Genomic DNA, 12,967 nt, shown 5'->3' with positions numbered 1-12,967 from the left:
GTGATAAAAACTAAAATGGCTCAGTAGGCTGATTCCCTTTCATTCATTCAATCCCACTGTAGTCCATTAAAAAGCCATTGGAGACTCTTTCAGCTGCCCATACATGGCTTGAATGGATAGAATTTGGTTAGTGATAAGAGAACTAGATTTGTTTAGTTGGTATAAGTAAAGTAAAATGCACTCTTATAAACTAGTTTTACCTCTTGAGGTTTGCAGAATCATATTTTTGGGAAAAATAAATACTTTAATTAGCATACCATCCGCGAAGTGGCTGGCTTTCTTTTTGTAATCCGTGATCATTAGGAGCCCCTGCCACATACGCCTCGTATCCGACCCGTTGGATTGCTCCTCTACTTTGTGCCTATGCTTGTGTTTCGCTATATTGGAGTGTGGATTCTGAATGGTTGGACCAACGCTGTGCAGACCTGACCACTGGAACTTTCCTTTTGAGTCTTTGTTTGCAGGCGGCGATAAGCAAAATGGCGTCGTTGTCAGATTTACTGAAAGGAGGACGAGAGACGGCCTTACCTGTTTCTAAAAGACATGTAGCGGTAGTCAAGCCTGCAATTTACACGGGTAGGACAGTCAATGTGTTGGTAATAATTCTGGAGCACGGACCTCAAATTACCTTTATAGTTTTCAAGATGTAGGATTTTCATAAGCAAAGTGTCATGATGATGTGGCAAGTGACACTTTACTTCTTGAAAGTCCAATATCTGCAAAACGTGACTGCTGACATGCAAAACATTTTGGGACTGTATCAACAGTGGTATAATGATAAAAAATACCAAAAGATAGTTTTTGCATGGAGTTTTCCTTTAATGTTGAGTTAGGCTATTTGTTTTAGTAGGCATACAGACAATATCATTGCGATAAAATCTATTTTAATATCTGCCCAAATACAAAAAAAGATCAGTGGACTAATGGAAAAAAATACCAAAATATCGTTTTTTTGTGGATTTTTCCTTGAATAAAGAACAAGTGTAGAACTAACATAAAATTATAATAATTGTCATCTTCCCGTCTTTATGACGCTGACGTTTTAGAGAATTTCAATATCACAAACGAAAAAATATCTTGTTATTCGGCTGCTTTTACTCCTTAGTATAGTGACAATGACACTTTTCTAGCGTTAGTATCGGCCTTTCCCCCCACACCTAATAATATCACATTGAGGGGTGCTGGCCACTGTCTGATGGCTATAGGTGAGAGACATATTAACAATATGAACAATCCATTACTAATTACCCATCTTTAATGGGAATGAAGACGTGGACGGGGCAATCAATTGTGGGTGCAGTAGACTAATTATAATATCTAAACTGAAGTGGGTCTGGGTATGGTGTATAAAGTCCACTCTGGTGGGATCGTCTTCCTGCAGGAGAAGAGCCGTACGTGACCTGTAAAAACGAAGCGTGCGTAATTTACAATGGCGAAATGGGAAATGCGAATGGACGTTCTAAAATGTTTGGCGGTGCTTGAGCTGGATGACATGGATTCAGACGGAAGGGGGGAACTTGATGAGATGTATCAAGAGATCTATGATGATAAATATGGCATTTTTTCAGTAGATTCCGATTCTGACTGTGAGACGTATGGGATCCCTGCCAGGGTGCCAGCGGCACCACAACGCAAGCAGCAAAACTCCCGCAGTTGCTACAGTCAACATGGGCGCAAAAAAGCCCCTACGTTGCCCACTGTGGAGCCGTCACCAACTGAGATGGAGAGCGATAACAAGGGGGTGGACGGCACAGTTTGGGTGAAACAGCCTGTTGGTAACGCCACGGGTCGATTATTAACACAGAACGACACCAGAGTGGAATCAGGCCCTACACCATATGCAAAAGACAGAATCGACGGTGCCTACTCCAGCTTTCATTGTTTGTGTGACATGGAGATGTTGCAGCGCATCAGGGACTGTACTGTGGCTGAGGCGCACCGGGCGCAAGGAAAAAACACAACATGGGACTTGTCTGTGGAGGAATTGGAAGCATTCATTGCGGTCCTGTATGTCCGTGGGCTATACGGCAATAGACAAGCGTCTTTGGATGGCTACTGGTCATGTGAGTCATTGCGGGGCCGTGAGTCATTGCGGACGAGAGCTGCCTCCCGTGATGCGTAATCAGGCACAGACAAAGCTATACTCCACTACCGTGCTAAAGCATGACAAAGCAACCCTTACGGTTTACAGAAGTAACCCAAGAAAGAACGTCTGTATTCTGAGCACTATGCACCCGACTGTCGCCATCGGGAGCGACCGAACGAGAGAACCGGAGACCGTGACGTTCTATAATAGCAACAGGGTAGGTTTCACAGCACGATATTTTTAAAACATCATGCCATACACGTGTCATGCACTTGCAGACTACCAAATGGGTTGTTGTTTTTCATTTGGGGATGTAATGCTAATCAATTGTATTCTATCCCATAGGTTGACGTAAATAGGATGACAAGAGAGCGTACGGTGGAGGTTGTGACAGGGTTGGAGAAAGGAGGTTCACACCGCTGGCCCCTTGCGGTATTCTTCAACCTTCTTGACCTGGCTGCAATCAACGCATATGTTTTGTTCACGCAATGCACCGCTAAGACAGTGCCAAGGAGAGATTTCGTCATGGATCTGGCATTCGAGCTTCGCGAGAAGCACATGAGGGCCAGTGCGGCACCGCCTCCTCCCCTCCCACCCATCCAGGACACAGTCTGTGAAACGAAGACCCGGAGCAAGGTGCGCAGATCGACACGGAACAAGGCTCCTGAAAGCTGTGGGTAGTGCAACGGATTTGCTTGTGGGTCTTGCGCACGCAAATATCCAGAACAACAGAAGACGAGAGATGACTTCATGCGTTAGGCTAAAGGCGCATATCCCAAAGGCACAAGATACTGTCTCCAGTGAATTAACAACCGAGTCTGTGTTATAGCATGGATATATTGCCACTAATTCTCCTGTATGCATGTGATGTTTCAACATTGTGTTTTGCACCCTACCAATTGTGTTACAAATAAAATGCAGAAACTTGATAACGTTGTATTTTTTTTATTCAAAGAAAAAATTAAAACACAAGACAGGTTTTACACGAATTGTCTATTATCAATTGATAACCATTACATTTATGAGTTATGTAAAAAATGATGATTGTGACATTACCAAGTTTTGAATGCAGATGATTTGATAGTGGATAAGACATACTTTTGTAATGTCCAGCCAGTTAGAATTGTGTCATTACTAAAAGCAAGACAAGTGACTATAAAGTATTATGCCAACACGTGTAACCCCTGAAAAGTCGGGTGTTTTAGTGTACTCTAATTCCTCTTCAACGTTTAGTAAAATATACACTAAATGATTACACCCTATATTATCATACAGTAATTGATAAATATATAGGCTAGGCTATGACAAGAGTATGCTGCATGTGCAACAGCTATACCAGGGATTCTATGTTTTTTGGGGTATATAAAAACTGCTGGTAAAATGGCATATCGTTTTCTATTACTAAACTAGATATGCTGTTTACCTCAAGCATTTCATCATAATATGATAATTAAACTAGAAAGGTACTAGAAAACATGGCTTTGAATTGACAAGCGACATATGATGATCGATCTCTCTTATGTAGCCTATATTGTTTGTCTTTAATGAAAGCTAATTGGAATTTACACAGTCACTACATTCAGAAGTAACGTACCATCCCATTCCTATCAGGGCCTGGCCAATTTGATGTACGGTGCTTCTGACCGATTGTACGTCAATAGGAAAATATACAGTATATATATATCTTTCTTTTTAATGGTATGATGCAATGCACCGCTAATCAAGATGCTTTCTTAACATACTTGCTTGCCCCTCCAAATAAAATATTTCAATATTTAAACAGAAAGAAGCATCAATCTCCGATAAAGGGCTGCAGGTAGCCTAGTGGTTAGAGTGTTGGACTAACAACCGAAAGGTTGCAAGATCGAATCCCTGAGCTGACAAGGTACACATCTGTCGTTCTGCCCCAGTTAATCCACTGTTTTTAGGCCTGTAATTGAAAATAAGAAGTTGTACTTACTGACTTGGCTAGTTAAGAAAAATGAAGCATCTGAGTGAGAGCTAAACATTGTCCCTTTGTCTCTGTATGTGTAGCGCATGTATCTGATGTTGTCTGGGCCAAAAAGAGTATGGCATGTATTTTAACCAGACAGCATCAGATACATGGGCTGCATAAACTGAGTGTACAGTACAAAGCACCTTCCTGATATTGAGTTGCCCCCCCCCCAACCTTTGCCATCAGAACAGCCTCAATTTGTCAGGGCATGGACTCTTCAAGTTGTCAAAAGTATTCCACAGGGATGCTGACCCATGTTGACTCCAAGCTTCCCACAGTTGTGTCAAGTTGTCTGGATGTCTTTGAGTGGTGGACCATTCTTGATACACACAGGAAACTGTTGAGTGTGAAAAACCCAGCAGCCCTGCAGTTTTTGACATCTGCATTGCTTGCTTTTTGGGGCCTTAGGCTGGGTTACTGTATAGCACTTTGTGACATCTGCTGATGTTAAAAGGGCTTTATAAATACATTTGATTTATTTATTTATTGACACAAACCATTGCGCCTGGCACCTACTACCATATCCCAGTCAAAAGCACTTAAATCTTTTGTCTTGCCCATTCACCCTCTGAAGTCACTTTAATAATTTTACCTACATGTACATATTATCTCAATTATCTCGACACCGGTGTCCCCGCACATTGACTCTGTACCGATATCCCCTGTATATAACCCCGCTATTTTTATTTACTGCTGCTCTTTAATTATTTGTTATTCTTATCTCTTACTTTTAAATTATTTTTTGGTTATTTTCTTTAAATTGCATTGTTGGTTTAAGGGCTTGTAAGTAAGCATTTCACTTTAAGGTCTACACCTGTTCTATTCGGCGCATGTGACAAATACAATTTGATTTGATTTGAATGGCACACATACACAATCCATGTCTCAATTGTCTCACGGCTAAAAATCCTTCTTTAACATGTCACCTCCCATTCATCTACACTGATTGAAGTGGATTTAACAAGTGACATCAATAATGGATTATAGCTTTCACCTGGATCCACCTGGTTAGTCAATGTCATGGAAAGAGCTGATGTTCTTAATATTTTGTATACTCAGTGTATATCGGCATATAGTGAGTAAAAAATCAAATCCAATTTTTTTGGTCACATACACATGGTTAGCAGATGTTAGTGCGAGTGTAGCGAAATGCTGGTGCTTCTAGTTCCGAACATGCAGTAATATCTAACAAGTAATCTAACAATTTCACAACAACTACCTTAAACAGGGGCACAAACTCTGCAGTTGTTGAACCGATGTCTCTGAATATATCTCTTTCTGTAATGCTTTAATCAGTTAAAATACTTGACATCCAATGAGAGCAAAATTATACTTTTTTAAAACATGATTTTAAGCTCTACATCAGGGATCATCAGCTGCGGGACGATTTTTTTCATGAATGGATGGACACCGGGCCGGAAAATAATTACAAATAATTTGTAGAGTGCAAATTGACCACAAGAAGCCCAAACATGACACATTTCCATGCCCATACTGTGAGATGCTTAAGACAGCGCTACAGGGAGACAGGACGGACAGCTGATCGTCCTCGCAGTGGCAGACCACGTGTAACAACACCTGCACAGGATCGGTACATCCGAACATCACACCTGCGGTACAGGTACAGGATGGCAACAACAACTCCCTCCAAATCCCTCCATCAGTGCTCAGACTGTTCACAATAGGCTGAGAGAGGTTGGACTAAGGGCTTGTAGGCCTGTTGTAATGCAGGTCCTCATCAGATATCACCGGCAACAACGTTGTCTATGGGCACAAACCCACCGTCGCTGGACCAGACAGGACTGGGAAAAAGTGCTCTTCACTGACGAGTCGCAGTTTTGTCTCACCAGGGGTGATGGTCGGATTCACGTTTATTGTTGAAGGAATGAGCGTTACACCAAGGCCTGTACTCTGGAGTGGAATCGGTTTGGAGGTGGAGGGTCCGTCATGGTCTGTGGCGATGTGTCACAGCATCATCGGACTGAGCTTGTTGTCATTGCAGGCAATCTCAACGCTGTGCGTTACAGGGAAGACATCCTCCTCCCTCATGTGGTACCCTTCCTGCAGGCTCATCCTGACATGACCCTCTAGCAGGACAATGCCACCAGCCATGCTGCTCGTTCTGAGCATGATTTCCTCCAAGACAGGAATGTCAGTGTTCTGCCATGGCCAGCGAAGAGCCCGGATCTCAATCCCATTGAGCACGTCTGGGACCTGTTGGATCGGATGGTGAGGGCTAGGGCCATTCCCCCCAGAAATGTCCAGGAACTTGCAGGTGCCTTGGTGGAAGAGTTGGGTAACATCTCACAGCAAGAACTGGCAAATCTGGTTCACGAGGAGCAGATGCACTGCAGTACTTAATGCAGCTGGTGGCCACACCAGATACTAACTGTTACTTTTGATTTTGACCCCCCCTTTGTTCAGGGACATAGTATTTAATTTCCAGCCATGTGCTGGTCATTAGCATGTCCATACCAGAATATTCTGTGTTGATGTGATGTTTCCTGTGGTGGAGATAAGGGAAGAGAGGAAGAAGAAAGTGCAGGGGGAGTTGAACAATCAAGTTCAAGTGAAGAATAGTTTCATATCCACTTCTAAATCCACTGTCAAAACATGTTCTGCAGTTGGTTGAGAAAAGGGTTAATGTGATTAATGATGAAATGACATTTGTCCATCCGGTTTAAGGTCAACCCTGTGACGTGAGCTGAACTCTCGTTTTAATATGGAAATACAATTATATTTGTAATTATTTTTCCCCCGAAAGAAACATTGAACATCTAGTCAAATCATATTGTAAAAGCAGGTGAACTGGTTCTGCTCTGGTGTTTTGCAGTGTTTTACACATTTGCATGTTATTTTTCCAAATTGAGTGTGAGACTGCATTGAAATCACTGACCCAGTTGATTGTGCAAATAGATGTAGATCTTTTACAGCTCTGCTGTTTATCAATGGTCCTTTTCAGGGTAAGACATTATCACCTAAATGCTCAGTATGAAAGAGCTGTGAACTTAACTCTGATGGCTCCAATCTACCACAAGTGTTCCTTTTATTTTCAAGCACCACAGAACATAATGCAGCCATTGTTTGAAATGTGTTCACATGTACACTACATTGAGAGAGGGTGTGGCATGCACAGGGGAGGACCAAGAGGTTAAATAGTCAAACAATGGAGCTGAATGTCAAGTGGCACTCCAGTCTCCTTTTCACGTCATTTAACACCTGGTTTACTTAACAAAAGGCACATCTCAACAGATGGTCCAGGTGTGTATGTGTGTGTGTGTGTGGTGGAGAGAAGGGGGGGGGGGGGGGCTTTGCTCTTTTGTTCTCTATTGCTCCTCTATTGTTCCTCAAGATAGGAGGGAGGCCAATGACGTCAGAGGATTCCCAACAGGACCAACTCATTGAATACCCTACTCCAGAGGTTTCAAATTCATTCAATGGAGGGCATAGTGTCTGCAGGTTTTTGGTTTTTCCTAACCTGTTTTTCCTTGGAATTAAGGCCTAGACAAACAGGTGTGGGGAGTTACTAATTTGTGACCTTAATTCATCAGTCAAGTATAAGGGACAAGCGAAAACCCGCAGGCTTGGCTCTCCGGGAATGAGTTTGACACCTGTGCCCTACTCCATTGAAGTTGTGTCTAAAAAAAACACTATTTTGCTCAAAATGTTATTGTTTTTTTACACTTTAGTGTGCTCACTTTACTATATTTATACTTGGGATATTGTGTTTCAACAGTACAATTTCAAAAATAGCTGGAGGACCTCTTTAAATACAAAGAGGAGGAGGAGAACATTGGGGATTTAGTTAATGAGCAGGTTATGGCAAATACAGCTTTCATCCTGAGGGTTCAATGTTCTCCTTTCTAAATAAAGCATAGACTACCACCTGCTGACTTTTACTACATTCAGAGTTCATATATTTTTGAACACTTCTATATTAATGTGGATGCTACCATGATAACGGATAATCATAGCCTCCCGAGTGGTAAAGCGGTCTAAGGTGCTGCATCTCAGTGCTAGAGGTGTCACTACAGACCCTGGTTTGATCCCAGGCTGTATCACAACCGGCCGTGATCGGAGTCCCATAGGTAGGCGCACAATTGGCCCAGCATCGTTAGAGTTTGGCTGGGGCAGGCCGTTATTGTGAATAAGAATTTGTTTTTATCTGACTTGCCTACTTAAATAAAGGGTTAAATAAACATACATTTAAAAAAGGAATGAATAATGGTGAGTGAGAAAGTTACAGAGGCGTAAATATTATACCCCCACCAAAATGCTAACCTCCCGTGTTACTCCCATGGTAAAGGTGAGAGGTTATCACATCTTGGGTTCATGATCTTTGTGCATCTGTTATTTTCTCACTCAGGTAAATGGAACTAAATACTCAACTTTTGACAAAATGTAATACACTCAAAGTAAATTTGTCCTAGTTGCCTAATAGACATATTCAAATGGGGGGACTAGATACATAAAGTGCATTCATTTCTAAATTGCATTCATGTAGCCTGATATAAAAAAACATTTGATATCAAATCCAAAATGCTGGAGTATTGAGCCAAATGAAACGTTTTAGCTTCACTGTCCAAATGAATATGTAGGGATGTGTATGTCTCAGACTTAAGCTATATGCTGGTCATTAGCATGTCCATACCAGAATAATCTGTGTTGATGTGATGTTTCCTGTGGTGGAGATAAGGGAAGAGAGGAAGAAGAGGGCAGGTGAGAAGGGGTGGTGATAAAAACTAAAATGGCTCAGTAGGCTGATTCCCTTTCATTCATTCAATCCCACTGTAGTCCATTAAAAAGCCATTGGAGACTCTTTCAGCTGCCCATACATGGCTTGAATGGATAGAATTTGGTTAGTGATAAGAGAACTAGATTTGTTTAGTTGGTATAAGTAAAGTAAAATGCACTCTTATAAACTAGTTTTACCTCTTGAGGTTTGCAGAATCATATTTTTGGGAAAAATAAATACTTTAATTAGCATACCATCCGCGAAGTGGCTGGCTTTCTTTTTGTAATCCGTGATCATTAGGAGCCCCTGCCACATACGCCTCGTATCCGACCCGTTGGATTGCTCCTCTACTTTGTGCCTATGCTTGTGTTTCGCTATATTGGAGTGTGGATTCTGAATGGTTGGACCAACGCTGTGCAGACCTGACCACTGGAACTTTCCTTTTGAGTCTTTGTTTGCAGGCGGCGATAAGCAAAATGGCGTCGTTGTCAGATTTACTGAAAGGAGGACGAGAGACGGCCTTACCTGTTTCTAAAAGACATGTAGCGGTAGTCAAGCCTGCAATTTACACGGGTAGGACAGTCAATGTGTTGGTAATAATTCTGGAGCACGGACCTCAAATTACCTTTATAGTTTTCAAGATGTAGGATTTTCATAAGCAAAGTGTCATGATGATGTGGCAAGTGACACTTTACTTCTTGAAAGTCCAATATCTGCAAAACGTGACTGCTGACATGCAAAACATTTTGGGACTGTATCAACAGTGGTATAATGATAAAAAATACCAAAAGATAGTTTTTGCATGGAGTTTTCCTTTAATGTTGAGTTAGGCTATTTGTTTTAGTAGGCATACAGACAATATCATTGCGATAAAATCTATTTCAATATCTGCCCAAATACAAAAAAAGATCAGTGGACTAATGGAAAAAAATACCAAAATATCGTTTTTTTGTGGATTTTTCCTTGAATAAAGAACAAGTGTAGAACTAACATAAAATTATAATAATTGTCATCTTCCCGTCTTTATGACGCTGACGTTTTAGAGAATTTCAATATCACAAACGAAAAAATATCTTGTTATTCGGCTGCTTTTACTCCTTAGTATAGTGACAATGACACTTTTCTAGCGTTAGTATCGGCCTTTCCCCCCACACCTAATAATATCACATTGAGGGGTGCTGGCCACTGTCTGATGGCTATAGGTGAGAGACATATTAACAATATGAACAATCCATTACTAATTACCCATCTTTAATGGGAATGAAGACGTGGGCGGGGCAATCAATTGTGGGTGCAGTAGACTAATTATAATATCTAAACTGAAGTGGGTCTGGGTATGGTGTATAAAGTCCACTCTGGTGGGATCGAATTCAGACGAGTCTTCCTGCAGGAGAAGAGCCGTACGTGACCTGTAAAAACGAAGCGTGCGTAATTTACAATGGCGAAATGGGAAATGCGAATGGACGTTCTAAAATGTTTGGCGGTGCTTGAGCTGGATGACATGGATTCAGACGGAAGGGGGGAACTTGATGAGATGTATCAAGAGATCTATGATGATAAATATGGCATTTTTTCAGTAGATTCCGATTCTGACTGTGAGACGTATGGGATCCCTGCCAGGGTGCCAGCGGCACCACAACGCAAGCAGCAAAACTCCCGCAGTTGCTACAGTCAACATGGGCGCAAAAAAGCCCCTACGTTGCCCACTGTGGAGCCGTCACCAACTGAGATGGAGAGCGATAACAAGGGGGTGGACGGCACAGTTTGGGTGAAACAGCCTGTTGGTAACGCCACGGGTCGATTATTAACACAGAACGACACCAGAGTGGAATCAGGCCCTACACCATATGCAAAAGACAGAATCGACGGTGCCTACTCCAGCTTTCATTGTTTGTGTGACATGGAGATGTTGCAGCGCATCAGGGACTGTACTGTGGCTGAGGCGCACCGGGCGCAAGGAAAAAACACAACATGGGACTTGTCTGTGGAGGAATTGGAAGCATTCATTGCGGTCCTGTATGTCCGTGGGCTATACGGCAATAGACAAGCGTCTTTGGATGGCTACTGGTCATGTTTAAAATCAGATTTCTTTCGAGACACAATGCCAATGGACCGCTTCACAGAAATCATGCGGTACCTGCGTTTTGACACAAGAGAGATCAGACGCCCCCGGACAAATTCTAACAAATTCGCCGTGGTCTCAGAAGTTTGGAACGCGTTTGTACGGAACTGCGTTGCATGTTACAAGCCAGGGTTGAACATCACTGTTGAGGAGCAACGGTTCCTTACAAGTGGGGAGGTCATCAAGTTTTCGTTGACCGCTGACGTAGACAGCAAGTACGTGCTAAATGTCATTCCTCATGTCGTTCCTTATTCGTGGGAAGATGAATCTCAGAAGCCTGAAAATGTGGCATTGAAGCTTGTGGAACCTTACCTCGGTGCGGGGAGAAATGTCACTACGGACAAGTTCTGCACATCCCTGCCATTAGCAAATAAGTTGATTGCCAACAATACCAACTTGGTCGGGGCCGTGAGTCATTGCGGACGAGAGCTGCCTCCCGTGATGCGTAATCAGGCACAGACAAAGCTATACTCCACTACCGTGCTAAAGCATGACAAAGCAACCCTTACGGTTTACAGAAGTAACCCAAGAAAGAACGTCTGTATTCTGAGCACTATGCACCCGACTGTCGCCATCGGGAGCGACCGAACGAGAGAACCGGAGACCGTGACGTTCTATAATAGCAACAGGGTAGGTTTCACAGTACGATATTTTTTAAACATCATGCCATACACGTGTCATGCACTTGCAGACTACCAAATGGGTTGTTGTTTTTCATTTGGGGATGTAATGCTAATCAATTGTATTCTATCCCATAGGTTGACGTAAATAGGATGACAAGAGAGCGTACGGTGGAGGTTGTGACAGGGTTGGAGAAAGGAGGTTCACACCGCTGGCCCCTTGCGGTATTCTTCAACCTTCTTGACCTGGCTGCAATCAACGCATATGTTTTGTTCACGCAATGCACCGCTAAGACAGTGCCAAGGAGAGATTTCGTCATGGATCTGGCATTCGAGCTTCGCGAGAAGCACATGAGGGCCAGTGCGGCACCGCCTCCTCCCCTCCCACCCATCCAGGACACAGTCTGTGAAACGAAGACCCGGAGCAAGGTGCGCAGATCGACACGGAACAAGGCTCCTGAAAGCTGTGGGTAGTGCAACGGATTTGCTTGTGGGTCTTGCGCACGCAAATATCCAGAACAACAGAAGACGAGAGATGACTTCATGCGTTAGGCTAAAGGCGCATATCCCAAAGGCACAAGATACTGTCTCCAGTGAATTAACAACCGAGTCTGTGTTATAGCATGGATATATTGCCACTAATTCTCCTGTATGCATGTGATGTTTCAACATTGTGTTTTGCACCCTACCAATTGTGTTACAAATAAAATGCAGAAACTTGATAACGTTGTATTTTTTTTATTCAAAGAAAAAATTAAAAACACAAGACAGGTTTTACACGAATTGTCTATTATCAATTGATAACCATTACATTTATGAGTTATGTAAAAAATGATGATTGTGACATTACCAAGTTTTGAATGCAGATGATTTGATAGTGGATAAGACATACTTTTGTAATGTCCAGCCAGTTAGAATTGTGTCATTACTAAAAGCAAGACAAGTGACTATAAAGTATTATGCCAACACGTGTAACCCCTGAAAAGTCGGGTGTTTTAGTGTACTCTAATTCCTCTTCAACGTTTAGTAAAATATACACTAAATGATTACACCCTATATTATCATACAGTAATTGATAAATATATAGGCTAGGCTATGACAAGAGTATGCTGCATGTGCAACAGCTATACCAGGGATTCTATGTTTTTTGGGGTATATAAAAACTGCTGGTAAAATGGCATATCGTTTTCTATTACTAAACTAGATATGCTGTTTACCTCAAGCATTTCATCATAATATGATAATTAAACTAGAAAGGTACTAGAAAACATGGCTTTGAATTGACAAGCGACATATGATGATCGATCTCTCTTATGTAGCCTATATTGTTTGTCTTTAATGAAAGCTAATTGGAATTTACACAGTCACTACATTCAGAAGTAACGTACCATCCCATTCCTATCAGGGC

General features: G+C 42.2%; 1 protein-coding gene and 1 long non-coding RNA gene across 2 annotated transcripts; both read left to right on the top strand.

Moving 5' to 3' along the window:
* Positions 1-1,380: 1,380 nt before the first annotated feature.
* Positions 1,381-3,018, top strand: LOC139567229 (uncharacterized). The gene is made up of 2 exons (XR_011673277.1): positions 1,381-2,303; positions 2,432-3,018. It is a non-coding gene; the product is annotated as an uncharacterized lncRNA (long non-coding RNA).
* Positions 3,019-10,097: 7,079 nt separating this feature from the next.
* LOC139544131 (uncharacterized) lies at positions 10,098-12,281 on the top strand. The gene is made up of 2 exons (XM_071350918.1): positions 10,098-11,569; positions 11,698-12,281. Exons 1-2 carry the CDS (start codon positions 10,256-10,258, stop codon positions 12,031-12,033), a joined length of 1,650 nt encoding a protein of 549 aa, XP_071207019.1. The 5' UTR covers positions 10,098-10,255; the 3' UTR covers positions 12,034-12,281.
* Positions 12,282-12,967: the final 686 nt, after the last annotated feature.

This window comes from Salvelinus alpinus, chromosome 2 (assembly GCF_045679555.1).
Source record: "Salvelinus alpinus chromosome 2, SLU_Salpinus.1, whole genome shotgun sequence".
Lineage (NCBI taxonomy): Eukaryota > Metazoa > Chordata > Actinopteri > Salmoniformes > Salmonidae > Salvelinus > Salvelinus alpinus.
Note: the sequence above shows the minus strand (reverse complement) of the source record. Positions and strands in the feature narration are given on the sequence as shown.